The sequence below is a fragment of the Artibeus jamaicensis genome, unplaced genomic scaffold, assembly GCF_021234435.1.
Source record: "Artibeus jamaicensis isolate MK-2021 breed Jamaican fruit bat unplaced genomic scaffold, CSHL_Jam_final contig_797, whole genome shotgun sequence".
Taxonomy (NCBI): domain Eukaryota; kingdom Metazoa; phylum Chordata; class Mammalia; order Chiroptera; family Phyllostomidae; genus Artibeus; species Artibeus jamaicensis.
The window spans coordinates 5,068,446-5,087,863 of NW_026521977.1; the positions used below are offsets into that span (position 1 = coordinate 5,068,446).

The window sequence follows — 19,418 nt, forward strand, 5'->3', positions numbered from 1 at the left end:
CGTCCGTACCATGCGTGAAAGTAATGCCACGTTTATTGTGTGCAGTAAGTGTGAAGGTGAGCAGACACCGTAAGTAAACTGCCCAGCATACAGCTAGGCACAGAGTGGGTGTGCAGCAAAAGTTAGGTCTGTCTTTCCCTCCTTCCAGTACCCTCTTCCACACAATCCAGAGCATAGCGGGGTTTGGGGGAGCCGCCTCCTTGGTGGTGGGACAGAGCGCCCAGTGTCCTTGTATCCTGTGACTTCCTCTCCAGACCCTGGAAATCAGCATCGCAAAATAAACACCGCCGGTCCGCTAATCGCCAGCTCGGAAACAAAACAGCGCTGCGCTCGGGGATCTGGGCAAAATCAGCCCTCCCTCTTCCTTCGCCACCGCCCTCCCTTCCTCGCGCTGCTCACTCGCTCAGCTCCGCGCCGCGCCGCACAGCCGCCAAACCGAGGCAGGCGCGGTCTCTCCGCTCTGAGCTCCGGCTTCCCGCCCGGGCTCCGCCAGGTCTCGCTTCCGCGGGGACCCCTTCGGGCAGGAGTCGCGTGCTGAGAGGGCCGGCGGCAGCGGCGCAAAGTTGGGGGCCCGCGAGGATGAGGCTGTGGCTGTCCCCGGCGACCCCGCGGCTGAGCGGGAGTCCAGTGCTGCTGGCCCTGGCGCTGCCCCTGGCCGCGGCGCTGGCCTTCTCCGACGAGACCCTGGACAAAGTGCCCAAGTCGGAGGGCTACTGCAGCCGCATCCTGCGGGCTCAAGGCACGCGGCGCGAGGGCTACACCGAGTTCAGCCTCCGAGTGGAGGGAGACCCCGACTTCTACAAGCCCGGAAACAGCTACCGCGGTAAGTGGCCCGGCGTGGCGCTGGGGTCGCGGGACCCAGCCCCCGGGGGGCGCTGGACGCGCGGTGCGGGAGGAGGGCGCACAGCGTCCAGGCGCACGGTGCCGGCGCAGCCGGGCAAGGGCCCTAATGCCCTGGCTGCCCTCAGCCCTTCTAGCTGCGAGCCCATTTCTAAGCCAGTTCTGGGGTCGTCGCGGGCCCGCAGCCAGGCTGGCAGCGCGCATCTCCGACTCGCGGTTCCGGGTGTGTGCTAAAGCAAAGCGACGCGTCACCGACCTGTCTGGGAGGGAGCCCGCCTGCTCCCGGGGAACAGTGGAGACCCGCCTCTCTCCAGATCCGTCTCTGGAGGGGAGGGGACCCTGGCTTCTCGCAGTTGGGTCCCAGTCAAGGTGGTGAACTACGGCTTTCCCCAAAACAGCCATTCCTGAAGTAGAATATTTCAGCCCGTCTCTGAGTGACCCCCGGCGGGACGGTCACTCCAGCTTCCCCGACAGATCCCTTTAGGAAAAGGGACTTTAAGCTCCCCCCTTAACTGCACACGGGGAAGAAGGGAGGAAGAGCCTGAAGCTTCTCGGAAGGGTCCCTGGAAAGAACTCCCAATGATATTCTTTCTGTCCCAGGCTAGGGGAAAGACCCTGGATTTTCCAGGATAGGCTCCCGGCGGAACTGGAACGGGCCTTCAAAGATCTCTGGGTAGTCTCGGCAGTCTCGGGGAGCAAAGGGGAACCCGGTGAAGACGGAAAGGGAAGCCCGAATTCCTGAGGCCTGCTCCCTGGAGGCCGGGTGGCCTTGGCTCCGGAAACCCGGAGGCTCCGTGCCCCAGGGACCTGGCGCCTAAGCTCCCCAGATGCGAGCGGGCTTTCGGGAGCGCGGGGAGGGGATGTCCCAGCAGGTGAGCGCTTTCCAGGCAGGACTCGCAGCGCGACCGGCACAGCCCTGGCGACCTCCGACTCCATCCCTACGGCCCACCTCCTCTCCTGAGCCGGCCATCTCCCCAGACATCTTTTTCCCCCGTGCAGCAGCTGCTTTCTCCAGCTGGGAGACAGGACCTGAGGCAGGGAAGGAAGCCTGCCCGGCTTCACCTGTGGCCCCGCTGGCGAGGAGTGGCGAGGGCGCGTATCCCTGCACTCCCGCCCGCCCGCTCCTCCATAAGTCAGCCATGGTACCGAGCAGGGAAAAGTGGGATGTTGTGGCATCTGGTGGGGCAAATGGGTTCGCGGCCGCCATCCTTCCACCCCGCCTTCCCGGTTCCCAGAGCATCACAGGTGGAAGCTGTGGGAGCAACCGTGGAGAAAGTTTGGGGCAGTGTCAGCGGGCTCCCGGCCCACACAGACGACAAAAACCACGGGCCACCCTTCTCAGAACGCTTCGGCTGTTTCCCCCGTCCTTGCCCCCGACTTTCTCCATCTGGGCTACCCGGAGCCTGCTGGCAGGCGCCCTGGGCACCGGGAGGCGCTCAGCGATTGGGCACGCGGGTCGGCGGGATCATCGGGACGTCGCTGGGAGGAGAAAGACGGTTCGGTGGAGGACTGGAGACCTAACGCAGGAAGGAGCTCGCGGGGTGGGCGCGCGGCTGAAGTAGCTGAACCGACGTGTGGCCACAGCATCTCAGCCAAGCTGAGAGACAGCCTCTGCTCTCGGTGGGCCGGAGGGAAGCGGGCATACGGCATTGGCCTCTTTAGCCCTCCCCAAAAGAGAGGATCTGTGTTCTCTTAGGAAACTGCCCCAGCACCACGGGGCAGAGAAAGGTGTGGCTCTGGAGTCAGATCAACTTGAGTTTCGTAGCTGTAAGACGTTGTGCAAATCCTTGCTTTCTCCGAGTCATTCTTCCAGTGTGAAAATACCCGCTGTTTATCCCCCCTCTGTGTGGTTGTCAGGAGTAATCGACTTTACAAAGTAGAGTGTGCCCAAGGTCTCTCATACGTGTTCAGGGGAGCACTAGACGTTCACCTTACAGTAATTCCAACCTAAAATGTTAGCCTTTTGGACTGTGAAGCCCCCACTTAAACCACTAGGTAGGCAATCATCCTTTCTCCTTTCTGCTGGCGAAGAGATCTTGCAAGATCTTGCAGGAACCATACTTCGGCCTTCTGTGATTTGCAAACCTGATTCCACCACTCAAAGTTGGGAAGAAAAGGGTGCTGACCCAGTTTGACATTTTTCTGTTGGCTTATACTTTCTTAGAATACTTGTGTGAAAAGTATTCTGCTTGGAGTATTGACTTAGAGCTGTGGAAATTAAAATTCCGCTGGTGTTCTATTTGCTTTTTTTTTTTTAACTTCTTCTTGAATTAGTGCCCCTCACAATCCTTGGAATCAATCCTTGGCTTGTTTTCCTTCCTCAAATCTTTGTCCCCAGTATTCCATCCCCAAACAGCTTCTGCTCTCCATGCTCCCCACCCCAGTGTACCCTTTAGACAGTCTAGCCTGGAATAAAATGGTCACTGTTAAAAATATGTATATCGAAACATGGGGTTTCTTCTCAATAGCCAGGACCCGGTTGAGATTACTATTCAGCCTTTTCCAAGCTGTTAGTACTATACTGACTTCCTTCTCTCTCCCACCACTTCTCTCTACTCTCCCCCCTCCTCCCTCATGCCTGTCCCTCTGCAATAATTATGCTTTTGAAAGCTCTGAAAGGCCTGCTCTGTTTCTGACCATGCCCTCCTTTGAAAAGGAGATTACGGTGATTAAAAATAACAAGTTGAGGATCCTCAAGGGGCAGTTTTTATGGGAGGACAATTCGCAGGACAAGCCATTCCCAGATCACAATTTCAGGGCAAATAGAAGAGAATCAGCTGAAATGTTTAAGAATTGATTGAAAATAAAGGAGGCTCTTTTGTCTGACTAGAGGTCTGTTTATTAGGAAAATAAAGCCAGACCCTGGCTAATGAGAGTGGCTTTTCCTAGATGCTCTTTAAAGGGAAATTTCAAGGAACTTGATGGGAAAAGAATGTCCAGTTGAGGTTTGAAAAGCTTCTCCAACTTCAAGCACAAATGGGGGATTTATTCTAAACCTGGGGGTTTGGAGACCTCCAAAGCTGCTTTGCCTTCTCTTTCTTTGTCCCACTCTGGGGCACACACTGCCATAGGAGTGTGTGCCCAGAGTGTCCCACCTCAGCCTGGTAGAAAGAGCACAGGCTTTAATATTGGCCGAGTCTGTTTCAGGTCCTGCTCAGTCACATAATCACTTTGCAGCCCCAAACAGGCCACGCCACCTCTCTGACCCATGGTTTCTCCAACTGTAAAATGAGAGTGTTTTCCCGAACCCCACCCCCAGTTTTGCTGTGAGAATTAGAAATAATCCATATCAAAAGGAATTGTCACACAGTAGGTGCTAAAATAAATACATGTGATGAGATGATTATTTTAGAAATAGAAAAATACTTGGCAGTAAGCACTGGATGAGACATTGTGTTAAGTGCTTCCTACTCATCTCACATCTTATTCCTTGTAGTACTTTGAGGTGGTTTATTATTCTTATTTGCATTTGAGAACATTAAGTTTTAGGGAGGTTAGTAACTTGTCGTGGTCGCACAACTAATAATCAGTGGAGTCAAGATAAAAATTCAGGGATATCTTACTTCTGTGCTCTTAACCAGTCTTCCACGCAGACTCAATGAAATGAATTAGGAGTGGAATAGATTCACTCAGCTACTCCAGCCTTCTGGATGGTGTCTTCACTGAAGGACAACACAGGCAACAAATCAAGATAATAACTGACGTATCTTGGGACACAAAGTATGAAGTGATGGGTCCGTATTTACATTTGCTTTTTTTTCTTTTTCTAGACTGCAGATTTGCATTTTCCCATAAACCAGAGGATTAATTTGGAAAAATGAAGAATCTTGTCAATCTTTAGCAATTCGTTTTGTTTGCAGGGAAACAGAAACAAATTGGGTAGAAAAAAAGAAACTAATTCGAGTATTGTTTTCTTTTTACATACAGATGTTATATGATCGTGCCAGTAAAATCATATGTTTGAAAAGTACAAAGGTGTAATCTGAGAAATTTAAGCCGGATGGGGCCTTTTAAATAAACTCTTATCTAGTGTTTTTATTTTAGGTACTGCTGATGATATTGTAATTAATCGTAAGTTGCTCCTCCTACCTCTTCTCTTTTCTTGCACTACTACTCTCTTTTTAAAAAATAATGTTTGACTGGACTGCTACATGCAAAAAAAAAAAGGAAGAAAATCAACTACCAACATACACCATACACACACAAAAAACTCAAGGTGGATAAAAAATTTAAATATAAGTTGTGACACCATAAAAGTCCTAGAGGAGGACATAGGCAGGAAAATCTCAGATATTCCACACAGGAGTTTTTTAACCAATATGTCCCCTAGATCAAGGGGCTTAATGGGCACAAATAAACAAATGTGACTTCATCAAAATAAAAAGCTTCTGCATGACTATATAAAACATCACCAAAATGAAAAAGTAACCAGCCATATGGGAAAACACATTTGCCAATGATACCTCAGACAAGGGTTTGATCTCCAAAATGTAGAAAGAACTCACACAGCTCTGCTCCAGGAAAGCAAACAACCCAATTTAAAAAAATGGGCAAAGGACCTGAACAGACACTTCTCCAAAGAGGACATGCAGAAGGCCTAGAGACATATGAAAGGAGTCTCAGCATCACTAGCCATTAGAGAGATGCAATTAAAACCACAATGAGATACCACTTCATACCAGTCAGAATGGCCATCATAAAAAAAATCAACAAATAGCAAGTGTTGGAGAAGTTGTAGAGAAAAGGGAACCCTAGTACACTGTCAGTGGGAATGCAGACTGGTGCAACCACTGTGGAAAACAGTATGGAGTTTCCTCAGAAAACTAAAAATGGACCTGCCTTTTGACCCAGCAATTCCACTGCTGGGATTATACCCTAAAAAAATCTGAAGCACCAATTCAAAAGAACCTATGCACCCCAATGTTCATAGCAGCACAATTTACAATAGCCAACTGTTGGAAGCAACCTAAGTGCCCATCAGTGTATGTGTGGATCAAAAAACTATGGTACCTTTGCACAATGGAACACTACACAGCAGAAAGAAAGAAGGAGCTCCTACCCTTTGTGACAGCATGGATAGATCTGGAGAGCATTGTGCTAAGTGAAATAAGCCAGATGGTGAAGGACAAATACCATATGATCTCACCTATAAGTGGAACCTAATTAATAAAACAAACAAGAAAAATGGAATGATCGACATTGAAATAAAGAACAAAGGGATAGTACCACAGGGGAGGAAGGAGGGGATAACAAGAGAAAAAGGGGAAGGGTCATCAAGAAACATGTATAAAGAACACATGGACAAAGCCAAAGGGAGGTAGAATCAAGGGAGGTGGGGATGAGTGGGGCAGGGGGAGTGGTGTGGGCTAAATGGAGACAACTGTACTTGAACAACAATAAAAAAATAATGTTTGAGGTATATCGACAAATAACTTTATGTAGTGTACAATGTACAATTTAATATTTATGTACACTACAAAATGATCGACACAATAAGTCTAGTTACCATTGTCACTATACAGAGTTACAAATTTTTTTCATTTGATGAGGACTTTTAAGATTTACTTTCTTAGCAACTTTCAAATATGCAATAGAGTGTAATTAACTACAGCCACCACACTGTACATTACATCCTCAGGATTTATTTATTTTATTATTGGAATTTTGTACTTTTTGATCACCTCATCATTTCCCCTCTACTCTCTTCTGGCATCCACCAATTTGTTCCCTGTATATGTAAGCTTGAATTTGTTGTTTTGTTTTTTAAGATTCCACATATGTGAGATTACACAGTATTTGTTTTTCTCTGTCTGACTTATTTTACTTAGCATAATGCCCTTAATGTCCATTCATGTTGTCATAAGTGACAAGATTCCATTCTTTTTTTATGGCTGAGTAACATTCCATTGCACACATACACATGTACTGCATCTTTTTATTCATTACTTATTAATGGACACTTAGGTTGTTTCCACAACTTAGTGTTGTAAATAATGCTACAATGACCATGGATATCCAGATGTTTTTGCAAATTATTATCTTCATTTTCATTTCCCTCTTTTTTATTATTTATTTTTAAACCTTTTCCCCCTTTTAATAAATATTTAGTTCAAATCAATAATAAATATTAAAAGATGCATGTATGCGGTCTGTCGAGAAAAAGTCTAACTGCTGTTAATATAATCAGAACAGTTTGTGCAACATCAGTGTAACCTGCAAGCCGAGGAGAGTAGACTGGAATGCGCATGTGTGAACAATGACAACTTTACTGCACTAGTAGTGGGGGCAGTAGACAAGACTGAGTGAGCATGTGCTCACTGAGTGAGCATGTGTACTGTGTACACTTTGAATGCATTAGGTTCCATTTATAACAACCTAATGCATTCAAAATGACTGAGAGAGTAAAGCAATGATATCTGCATCAGTTTTTGCATTAAGCTTGAACATTCCTCCAAATAAACTATTCAGACGATTCAAAAGGCCACAACTATGGTCAACTGGTCATGATTGGCAGCTTCATTGCAACAACACACTTGCTTATGCATCACATCTTGTGCAGAGATTTTTAGTGAAACATCAAATCACCAAGGTGACTCATCCCCTCTACAGCCCAGGTTTGGTGCCCTGCAACTTCTGGCTTTTCCCAAAACTGAAGTCATCTTTGAAAGAGAAGTGACTTCAGACTGTTGAGATTCAGGAAAATATGATGAGGCAGCTGATGATGACTGCAAGAGCTGTGTGGGGACCCAAAGTGCCTACTTTGAAGGGGACCGAGGCATCATTGTCCTATGAACAAAGTTTCTTGTATCTTCTTCAATAGATGTGTCTATTTTTCATGTCACATGGCTGGGTACTTTCTGGAAAGACTATATCTAAACATTTAATGGTTGTGGAGACTGTTTATTGCTTTCGGTTTCATGCAGTGCAAAAAAAATCAAAACATGCAAAGAATGAAAGCATATCAAATTGTAATTTTTCAAGATTTAAAACTTGAGTACGTCTTCATACACAGTCATGTTGTTCCTTCACCATCATCTAGCACTGTTCTGTTCAATAGGTAGCCATGAATCACGGTTCCTGAGACATGGCTAATCCAAGCTGAGATATGCTTATAAAATGCACACCGTTGAATAATTAGTGTGAAGAAAGATGAAAACTTCTCATTAATAATTTTATACTGATTATGTGTTGAAGTGATAGTTATACATATTAGGTTAGATAAAATGTGTTGTTTAAATTAATTTTATTTGTTTTACATTTATTCCTACTGGATACCTATTAACAAAGAAAATTAATTTCACCGGGCTTATTTCCATTGGACAGCACTGTTTTAGGATGTTCTTATCAGCATAGTTACAAGTGAGCTCATTTACTACCACATCTGAGTTCTGCTCAACATGCAGGTGGAAAACGGAAGTAGAGGACCAGCAGCTTTCTTTTAATGATGTGACCCAGAAATTTCACCTAGCACTTTCAAACACACTCCATTGATAAGAATTTAGTCACATGGTCACATATAGCTGCAAGGGAGTCTGGGAGATCTAGCACTTAGCTGGACAGCCATATACCCAGCTGAAACTTGGAGGAAGAATTTATTTTTTCAAAAGGACAAAAATGAAGATGGAATTGGGGGATCAATTAGATATCTTTGTCAAATGTTTTAATATACCATTATGTAAAAACATAATCTTTGATGTTCTTGCAGTGATAGGTCATCTAGATGTATCTTCTCAACAGCATGCGAAGTTGACATAACTGCCTACTGAATCAGTAGGGGATGGAGTGTGTGTGTGTTGATAGATTTCACACTGAAAAGACAGAAAGGGGCCAATATGTTTGAGTTGCCTGTTCTGTCTTACCTTCTCTCTCAATAAAAAAGGAAGCTGCAAGGAAAAAAAGGGGCGAAGGTATAATTGGATAAAACAAGTAAATACACACGTGCTTGTGTGTGTGTGCAAGAGAGAGAGAAGAAGGGAAAAGAAACTAAAAAGGAAAGAAAGAGGAAAACCCTGGACATACATTCAGAATGAAGACAAGAGAAATAATTTGAGTGCAGCTGAGTCTCATCTTATTTCAGGGTTATATTCAAAAGGCACTATGGAAAACCATAGTTACATAAGTCAAAATTATTCCTTAAAAATCCTTTGAAATTGTACATTAAATATAACATGGACATGACAATCAATCTAGCCTAATTTATATACCCCTCCAGATAGTTTTGTTAGTGGGGAATAGAAACAAACTGACATTTTTTCAGTAAGTCCAGCACTTCTGGTTTTCCCCTCAGCATTGGAAGAGATCAATGTTTCCTAAGTTTAGGACCAGATAAAATAATTGGTTTTCTTGTCTTTAAAAACTGATATGACATCTGAAATACTATATGATGGAGTAAGGGAACTCATGCTCATTGAAGCAAATAATGAAGTAGCAAGTTGATCAAATTATCTAAAGTTTTATTTCTTCTCTTTTGTTTCTAACAGTATGTAGTTGAGTTTGAATATATGTGTATCAGGGAACTTACTATGTCACATAAAGAATTCCATGCAGCTGGCCAGCTCTTGCTAGTATGAAATTCTTACCAGGTATCTTTGCTGCTCTGGAGTTGAGGCTAAGACAGGAAGGGTCAGGGGTTATGTGACACCACCAAAAGTTCTTTGCAAGCTCTGCATAGACAAAGCTTCTAACTTTCACAGAATAATCATAACTGCTATGAATAGTTCTGGGAAACTTAAACAAGAGCCTACTTACATCTGTTTATTTGATGCAGCACCGAAAATCTGTAGGAAATAACTTAAATCCAATGTATGGTTGTGGTTCAAATATTTGCAAGTATATCTCATAGACTGTGCTAGAGAGGGGAAGGATGGGGAAGGGTACCAAGCACAAACCACTACATGTGGGGGACAGGAATGTGGGAAGGTGGGCAGACTCAGAAGTAGGTCATAAAAACTAAATGTTGATTCTAGGTGCCAAAAAAAGCTCTTCTGATGTTCTTCCTCTTTCTTCCTTCTTCCTTTTCTCCTCTCTTTCCTTCTTCTTTATTTTCTCCTCCACCCTTTTTTACTTCTCCTTCTACTCAAAACAGCAGTACTGCTCTTTGAATTTTCTAAGTGCACCAGGCTTATTTCCACCCCAGGGCCTTTGTGTGTGTTCTTATCCATGTCTAGGTTGCTCTCTGTATGGCTCACTCCTTATCTTTTAAGTTTCAGCTCTGATGTTATCTCTTTAAAGAGGCTTCTCTGACCACCCATTTATGTTTCCCATTATTTTGTTTGATTTTATTTCCTTTATAGCCCTTAATCATTCTCTGAAAATAATCTTATCATCTGTCTCCTCAAGCTAGAGTACAAGCTTTACGAAATAGATCAATGACTGTGCCTTTCTTATTGCCATTGGTGAAAGCTGGATCATTGATGGTTCAGAGATGAAGAGCAGAGGACATAAGGCAAAAGAGCAAAGGAAAAGGGCTGCCAGCTTCAGACACCAACTCTGATTACATAGAGAATAGGGCAGAAGAGGCTGTTGATCCATCAAACCTGGAAACCAGTTAATAAAGTGACTTTCCCTGAAATCAGTGCTTTGTGGGGTCGCTGTTCCCAAACCTGAATCAGAATCGCTTGGAAAGTTTTTTATTGTTGTTCTATTACAGTTGTCCCAATTTTTCCCCCCTGTTTTTCACTGCTCCCCTAGTCAATCCCTGTTGTCCATGTCCAAGGGTCAGTTATATGTATTTATTGACTAGACTCTTCCCTTTTTATCCCCTTTCTTTCCCTATCCCCTCTTCTAGTCACTGTCAGTTTGTTCTTTATTTCCATGCCTGTGGTTCTGTTTTGCTGCAAAAGGTAGGAGTTCCTTCTTTCTTTCTGCTGCATAGTATTCCATTGTGTAAATGTACCACTGTTTCTTGATCCACTCATTTGCTGATGGGCACTTAGGCTGTTTCCAGCACTTGGTTATTGCAAATAATGCTGCCATGAACATTGAGGTGCATAGGTTCTTTTGAATTGATGTTTCAGCTCTGGCATCACAGTCCCACTTTTTGTTTTTTGAGGAAATTCCATACTGCTTTATACAGTGGCTGCACCAGCCTGCATTCCCACCAACAGTGCACTAATGTTCCCATTTCTCTGCATCCTCTCCAACACTCGTTGTTTGTTGATTTGTTTATGATGGCCATTCTGACTGGTGTGAGGTGGTATCTCATTTTGTTTTTAATTTGCTTCTCTTTGATGGCTAGTGATGTTGAGCATCCTTTCAGATGGCTATGGGCCCTCTGTATGTCTTCCTTGGAGAAGTGTCTGTTCAGCAGCCTTTGCCCATTATTTAATTGGATTGTTTGTCTTCCTGGAATGGAGTTGTGTGAGTTTTTTCTGTATTTTGGAGATCAAACTGTTGTCTGAGGTATCATTGGTAAATGTGTTTCCCCATATAGTTGGTTCTCTTTTCATTTTACTGATGTTTTCTTTAGCCATGCAGAAGCTTTTTAGTTTGTTGTATTCCCATTTGTTTATTTGTTCCTTTATTTCACTTGCTCTAGGAGATATATGTGTGAAAATATTGCCATGTGGGGTATCTGAAATTTTATTGCCTATGTTTTTCTCTAGGGCTTTTATGATGTCACAGCTTATATTTAAGTCTTTTCTCTATCTTGAGATTATTCTCATGTAATTTATTAGTCTAGTTTCATTTTTTTGCATGTACCTGTCCAGATCTCCCAACACCATTTATTGAAGAGGGTATTTTTATTCCATTTTATGCTACTGCCCCCTTTGTCAAATATTAATTGATCAGAGAGACCTGGGTTTATTTCTGGGCTCTCTATTCTATTCCATTGATCTATGTGTCTGTTCTTATTCCAGTACCAGTCTGTTTCAATTACAGTGGCTTTGTAATATTGTTTGCCATCATGTATTGTGATCCCTTTTTGTTCTTCTTTCTCAAGAATGCTGAAGCTATTTGGGGTTGTTTTTGATTCCATATAAATGCTTGAAATATTTGTTCTAAATCTGTGAAATACGTCATTGGTATTTTAATAGGAATTGCATTGAATCTAAAAAAAATTTTTTTAAAAATATATAGCTTTACTGGCCCTCCCCCAACAAAGGGATGAATTCCAGGAATGTATATACTTTATATTTTTTCTTTTTAAATGAGACAACAAGGCACAAAGAGAAGGTGGGCAAAGTGTAGTCACTTTTCTATGAGCATGGTTTCCAATCACCACCTCTCCCAGCCTCCACCTCCAGATTCCAATGCCCCACGTACTCTAACACCTGGTCACCTCACTGCCCTTTCCTGTTGCTGTGGGCACAGTACAGCGGCCAGTGAAATGTCCTCAGAGCCAGCACAATGACAGTGTTTCTTGCCTTGGCAGTGGAGAGGTGAGGAGAGAAGAACCTGAGCTTCCTTTAGATGACCACTCACAGCCTTGTAGTACCTGAGCTAGGGCTGACTCGGTTGTACTTCTCTGCTGCCAGCATCTTCCTCTCATGCAACTTTCACTCATAGTTGAGGTTCTGTCCTTGGGAGTCAAGCATATAAGCTTTCCCGTTGGCCATATATCAGCCCTTGAGATGTTAGTGGAGAAATAGCTACTATGCCTTCTGACACAAATGCTCCATTTCTTTAACTATTCTTTATAGGATGCTGTTTCTTGTTTTCTTGCACTTTGTACTCCAGGTATGCCCTGATCAGGATGGAACAAAGCTGAATGATTATCTCGCTTGTCCCGGACACTGTGTTTGTATTAAGCTTGCCAGGTCTTGTGTTTGCTATTTTGGCAGCTGTACTCTGAGATCACACCAAGCCAGCCAAAATTCCTGTGATTTGCTGAGAGGCCTGCTGCCCTCCTCATGCATAAAACTTGACATGATTCCCCACTATATTTATTCCAGTACGTTTGGGTCCACCCCTGTAGCTATCAACCATTCATGAATCTGGATTCTGTCACTGAGTGACTAATCCACATATCTAATTTTGGATTATCCACAATTTTAATAAAGAAGTAGTCATTAGAGAAGTTGATTAGAATGTGGACAGGAGCCCTCTGACATCCATTAAGAGTCTTTCCCTAAAGGTGACATCTAGTTAAGTAGTTTTGAAGTCAACTGATCTGCTGTCATCTCAATGACATTTAAATACCAACTGCCACCCTCCTGGTCAGCCACCTCAGCTTAGTCATGAAAACTGTTTCTTTAGCCTGCTCATGAATTTTACAGTCTAGGCAGAATTATTTTCTTTCTTTGCTTCAAAATTAGTCACAACTTTTTCCATTGCAAGTGACAGAGGTAAAGTCAAACTAAAGCAAAAAAGAGAATTTATTGAGTCCCATATTTAGAAAGTCCAGGACGCAAATGTTTTCTCTCTTTCTCCCTACCCTCTCTCCTCTTCCCTTTCAACCCTTCCCTTCTACCTACTTTGTCTTGCTGCTCTCATCCTTTATGTCCATTTGGATTTCTGTGTGTTACTCTTGCTTTACTTGCTGAGATAAACTTTCTCCAAATGACAGGAAAGATAGCTGCCAATGACCTTCACTGAATAACCTTTCAGTTAGTTTTAGTTTTCTATCTTAAAAAATTATCCCTTTTCCTTTAACTTCAAACTGAACAATCCCAGGGAAGTGTTTTGATTGGTTCAGCTTGGGTCATATACCCAGGGGAATGGGGTCGAGAGAGATAGGCTGGTTCTGGGTCACTCATTTTTGTGACTTTATATCTTAAGGAGAGGGACTGTGATTGGTATCCCTGAAGATCACATGGTCACAGTAGGGGAAGAAGTGAGGTCCTAGAAGTATAGGTCCTTTAGAGCTTCTTGCCCTCATTCATATTCTCAGCTACAATATTTGTTTAATTAATAAAATATATTAAAATAAGTCAGTCTCCTGTATAAGATAGGGATCATCATTATCATCTCATAAATTTGTCGTAAGTATTAAAGAAGATAACGAATATGAAATGCATTACAACAGCTCAATATAAGTTCACTCTTCTTCCTGTGTGCTACCTCCTCATGGGATAGCTTGGAGCCAGATGAACAATTGTGGATAGAAAGAGGAATGAATGGCAAGGATGTGAGCATCTTGACTTATTTTTAATATATTATTGTGTTAATGAATGAATGAATGGATTAATTAATAATATATTTTCTTAATGTAGTGAACATTTATATATACTTAATATTAAAATATTAATTCATTAATTGCCATAATAACAGCATGACATAAGTACTGCTACTACCATTTTATAGGTGATTGAAAACTGAGACAATGAGAGGTCATGCAACTTGCCTAAGGTTACTACACACGGTAAATGGGAATTGAGATGCAGGACTGCTAGCTACATCCATTGTAGAAAGACAGCCTTTGCAATTTTAAACATTCATTATCTTTAATTCGGAATGGGAGATGTTCCCTGCCTTGAATTCTGGGAGTATATACTGAAGAAGTTCATCCAAGGAAACAGCATTATTCAATCCTACTATACATACACACTTGCTCACTCTTGGACTTTCAGCTGTCTTCCTATCTGCCAACCCATCATCAGGATCTTTTTCTGCCTGATCCTGATGGGGTGGGATGAATTATTGTGCCAATTTCTACGTGAAGCATGTCAGTTGCAGCTCCTCAGAGCTCTGGAAGTTGTGCAGAGTAAGGAGTGGATCACAGTGGCTTATGTAATGCTCCAGTAGTCTATACAATGTCATGTTACAAGTGAAGGCAGAAACTGAGTTCCCTGTAGTTGATGTGTGGGCATATAGCAAGTGGGTGGCAGGGGCTGGCTGTGCGATGGAGCTGGGATCTGATTCAGGTCCCAGACTGGGGCTGGGGTCTGAAACCTAGAGGCAGAGTGGGGCAGGCGATGGCACTGGACAAGATTCAGTAAGGCTAATGGGTATAGCCAATGAATTGGGAAACAGTTCACCAGAGTTTATGTTAGACGGTTGACACACAAACACTTGAAGGACCCAGAAAGCTATTTGTGATTTAGGTAGAACTGAAGTTTTTACATGACAAGTGTACCAAAAGGTGGGGAGAACTCAACCTTGATTGTAGATTTGCGGCCAGGCTCTTGTGTGAATTATCAGTCCCCAGGTAAACAAGGCAAGAAAGACCCTTGCCACTGAGCTGATTTCTAGGGCAGGGCTGTAGTCCAGTAATTGTGTAACTTTCAGCCTGATATTCCTAAAACATAAATCTGAATATAACATTCTCCAACTCAAATCCATCAGTGCCTCCTCGCTGCCTCCAAGATGGTGTTCACACTTCTTACCTAAGCTTTGAAGAAGCCTTTAACTATTTACCCTCTGTGTTCCTTCTTCTCCCACTTAGCCTCTTATCACAGCCTCTATCCTAGTTTGCAGCTTAGGAAATGCTGAATTTAGGAAGTGGTTTTGGTTTCCAAGTCCTAGACTGGCCTAGCATGCCTTTTTCTCTAACTGGGATGCTGTTGCTCATCTTGTCCCTTGGACAGACAGACACCTATTCCTCATTCACCTTGCTGCTCAAATGCCATCTTTTCCTCAAAGCCTCTTCTAACTCCCCCAGTAGACTTACATGTTCCCTCCTCTGGGATCCCAGACCATTTTTGTTCATACCTCCATTACATCCATCACATGTTGTAAAAACTACCTGCTGATGCGTCTTTTTCTCCCAACTCCTAGACTGTGCTTCAAGAGGACAGAAGCCATGCCATTTCTCTCTGTGTCTCCAGGGGTATAGCCCTGGGCTGGCATGGACAAGTGCTCGGTAAACAAAAGGATAAGGGAGGTTGAGACAGTACACACAGTAACCCATAAAACCCATGAGAACTTTGGAGGAGTAACCAGAGAAGGAATAGCAAACTGTGCACTAAAGAACTCTTTGTCATTCATTCATTCATTCATTCATTCATTCATTCAACAAGCACTTTTTGAGAACTTCCTTTGTGTTAAGAGCTATGGTAAAAGCTAAAGATACAGTGCAATTCAAGAGACTTGGTCTCTGCCCTCATATAATTTACAAGTTATTAAGGGAGACTGGCATTTAATCATTCACAAATAAATACTATATTAAAATTGGGGAAAGAAAAGGGGTATTGACAGGGTGTGTTGTATAGATGTGGAGGGGCTGAGAGGACCTCACACGGCACTCTATCTTGGGTCTGATGAGCTGCAAGAAGACTCGTTTCAGTATAAGGACTTACTCAAGTCCCTCCATAACCTGTCCCTGCAAAAGTTATCTCCCCAAACGATATCCATTGCAACCCTGCTAGTGGTCCTTTATTAGCACCTATTAGAGTGTTTCTTTGGAGATTCAGTCATTATGCCTGAGTACCAGCCCTTTGAAACTCATTGTTGGTTGATCAGCCTACTGGGCATCATTATCTTAATTATCATAATCATTATTTTTTACCATCATCTTCATTATCCCCCAAATCACCACCACCACCACCATTATCATCCTTTACAATTCTTGAATGCTTTATATGTGGCAGGTACTATGTTAAATGCTTATTTAATCCTTTCTACATTCTTATGGAAAAGGCAATATCATTAACTTCTTTTTAAATGAAGAAATAAGAAGGTTAAGTAACTTGCCCAGGGTCATGTAATTAATAAGTGTTAGCTCTAAGATTCTAATTCCAAATCTTTGCTCTTAACCAGTTTCCTGTATTTGCTCACAGGATGGCTTCACATGGACCCTTCTTTATTTCTTTCCTTTTAAAAATCCTTTGTAAGCATTTTTCTTGAATTTCTTAGGTCCCTTAATGGCTTCTCTTGGGAGGCACTTGGAAGAAGTCATTAGAGAGAAAATTCTATTATTTGTTACCAAGCAGTCGTCTTTAGTCATTACTGGGACTCAGAACACACCACTGCACATTTGTTCCTTTCAGGAGAGAGTCATGTAATGGGGTCCTTTGGAGAGATAGGGTCTCCTCACTTCCTTCAAATTAGGTATCTGTGTGATACCATCATCACCAGGGATAATTACAGACTGAAACACCGCCTGAGTTCAGCATCCAGAGCCTCCATCTTGTGGGTTGTAATCAATAATGTAGAGTCAAACCATAGTTTTCTAGAACCTACAGGAATGCAACATTCTGGAAGGCTGAGTTTATGGTTAGTCCTTTAAGGGCACTACACAGATGTACAAAAAAATGAACATGTATCATTTGGAGACATTTAATCAGAATGTTACTTACATACAGAAATGTTCACTAATCATGCAGCTTAGTGAATTATAACATGTTGAATACACTCACACAATTGGCATCCAGATCAAGAAATAGAACTTGAGCCCTGACCAGTGTGACTCTGTTGGTTGGGAAGCATCCCACAAAGCAAAAGGTCTCAGGTTCGATTCCCAGGCAGGGCACATGCCTGGGTTGCAGGTTCAGTCCCCAGTCGGGGTACAAATGGAAGACAGCCAAGACATCAATGTTTCTCTCCCTCTCTTTTTCCACCCTTTCCCCTTTCTCTTAAACAACAACAACAACAATAACAAACTTAACTACTTCTCCAGAAGCATCCCTGTGTCCCCTTCAAACCAGTACTCACTCCCCTTTCCCACATATAGAACCACTGTCCAGACCTCTAGCATTATAGGTTACTTTACCTGTTTTTTGAACTTTATATAACTATATATATATCAATGTAATCATACCTTTTGTATTCTTTTGTGTCTATCTTCTTCCACTCAGGATTGTGTTCATGAGACTTAACCATGTTGTATGTAGCAGCAATTTGTTTATTTTCATTACTATAAAGCATTCAGTTCTGCGAATATGTCACAATATACATATATATCTATTCTACTGCTGATGGACATTTGAGTGTTTCCAGCAAGTGTTGTTACATGTAAAATTACTATGAACATTCTTGTTCATGTGGTGTGGTTCCATATATGTATGCATTTCTGTTGACTTAAGAGTAGCAATGCTGGGTTCTGGGTATCTATATGTACAGCTTCAATAAATATTGCTGAGGAGTTTTCCAGTGAAAATCATTCATTTTCCATTTATCAACTCTGAGAATTTCAGTTAACAACATTTAATATTGTTGGTCCCTTTAAATGTAGTCAGTCTGGTGGACATGCAGTAGTATTATGTTGTGGACTTAATCTTTATTTCCCTGTGGACTAATGAGATTGAGTGCCTTTTCATATGTCTATTGGCTTTGGGTACCTTCTTTTGTGAAATGGTAGCTCACATGTTTTGCCTGTTTTTCTCTATTAGGTTGTTCATTTTTTTTTACTGATCTGAAAGAGTTTTTTATGTATTCTGGACAAAAGTTAATGTTGGATATATGGATTGAAAATATCTTCTTCCACACTGTGACTTACTTTTTCCTAATGGCGTTGTTTGATAAGAAAAATGTTAATATCATCCCTTTTATATATCTTCTCCTTTATTATCAGTTCTTTTTTATGTCTAGTTTTAAAAAAATTTAGGTCGTTCACATTTTATCCTATGCTATCTTCTACAAACTTCGTTATTTTACTTTTCACATTTAGTTCTACAATCTGTGTGAAATTTATTTTGTGTGTGATGTGACATAAAGACCGAGATTTTCCATTTTCTATACGGTTAACCAGTTTTCCTAGCACCATTTATTGAAAATACTGTCTTTCTTCCACTGCCCTGAAGTACATCTCTTATCATAAATCAAGTTTCCATATCTTTGTGAAACCTTTCTGGACCCCACATTGTTCAGTTGGCCCATTTTTCTTCCTTGCTCTCACACCTGATTGCATCTCTCTAGATGTGCAGGTCCTGATACCCGGCGGCAGAAGCCCCCCAACTTTGTCTTTCTTCCTTGATCACCATAGATATTCTCAGCCCTTTGCACTTCTGTGTACATTTTAGAATAGGCTTATCAATATCATAAAAGCATGCTGGGATTTTAATTTAGATTGCACCAAATCTATAAATCAATTCGAGAAGATCTGACATCTTCATAACACTGAGCCTACCGTTCTACAAAGTATGTTTAATTGTACATCAACTCTGTGTTAATCACTGTGCTGAGCTCAGAAGTGGTTCTTGCCTTTGAAGGCCTTACCAATGGGCCAACAAACACTTACACACAAAATATAATTAATGTGATGGTCTCATCACTGATAATAGTAAGAGCTAATATTTATTACATGCCTATTATTTGCCAAGATGATCTTTAAAGACTTTACATGTATTAATTCACTTATGCTTCACTTTTGTGAAGTGAATTGATATAATACTATGAAGTAAGTGCTATTATTATGCCCATTGTATAGGTATTTATTTTTAATCTTCACAGGGTCCAAGACCAAAGAGCACACAGGTCTTGATGGTGAAATCAGAGGACACACCACACAAAAGGTTAAAAGCTGATTTTTGAAGGAGTTTGTTAGGAATGGAGGAAGTGGAACATGGCAGACATATGAGTAGCCTCTGGAAAAAAATACTGCAGGGTGAAGTGATAAGCTTTCCAGGAAACTGCCAGTGAGTGAGTCCCAGGACTGGAATGTGGTATGGTGGGAAATGGGAATGTGGTTAGTGAGGCTGGAGAGGCAGAGGCTGAGGGCCTTATAGTCTATGGAGTTTGAGCTTTATGCTGAAGCCAGT

General features: G+C 42.3%; 1 protein-coding gene across 1 annotated transcript in view; it reads left to right on the forward strand.

Annotated features, from left to right (window-relative positions):
- The first annotated feature begins 365 nt into the window (after positions 1-365).
- Positions 366-19,418, forward strand: part of SPON1 (spondin 1) — a 271,874-nt gene continuing 252,821 nt past the window's right edge. The window contains exon 1 of the mRNA XM_053673014.1: positions 366-823. Coding sequence (XP_053528989.1) covers positions 580-823 — 244 coding nt within the window. The 5' untranslated portion in view covers positions 366-579. The remainder of the gene's footprint in view (positions 824-19,418) is intronic.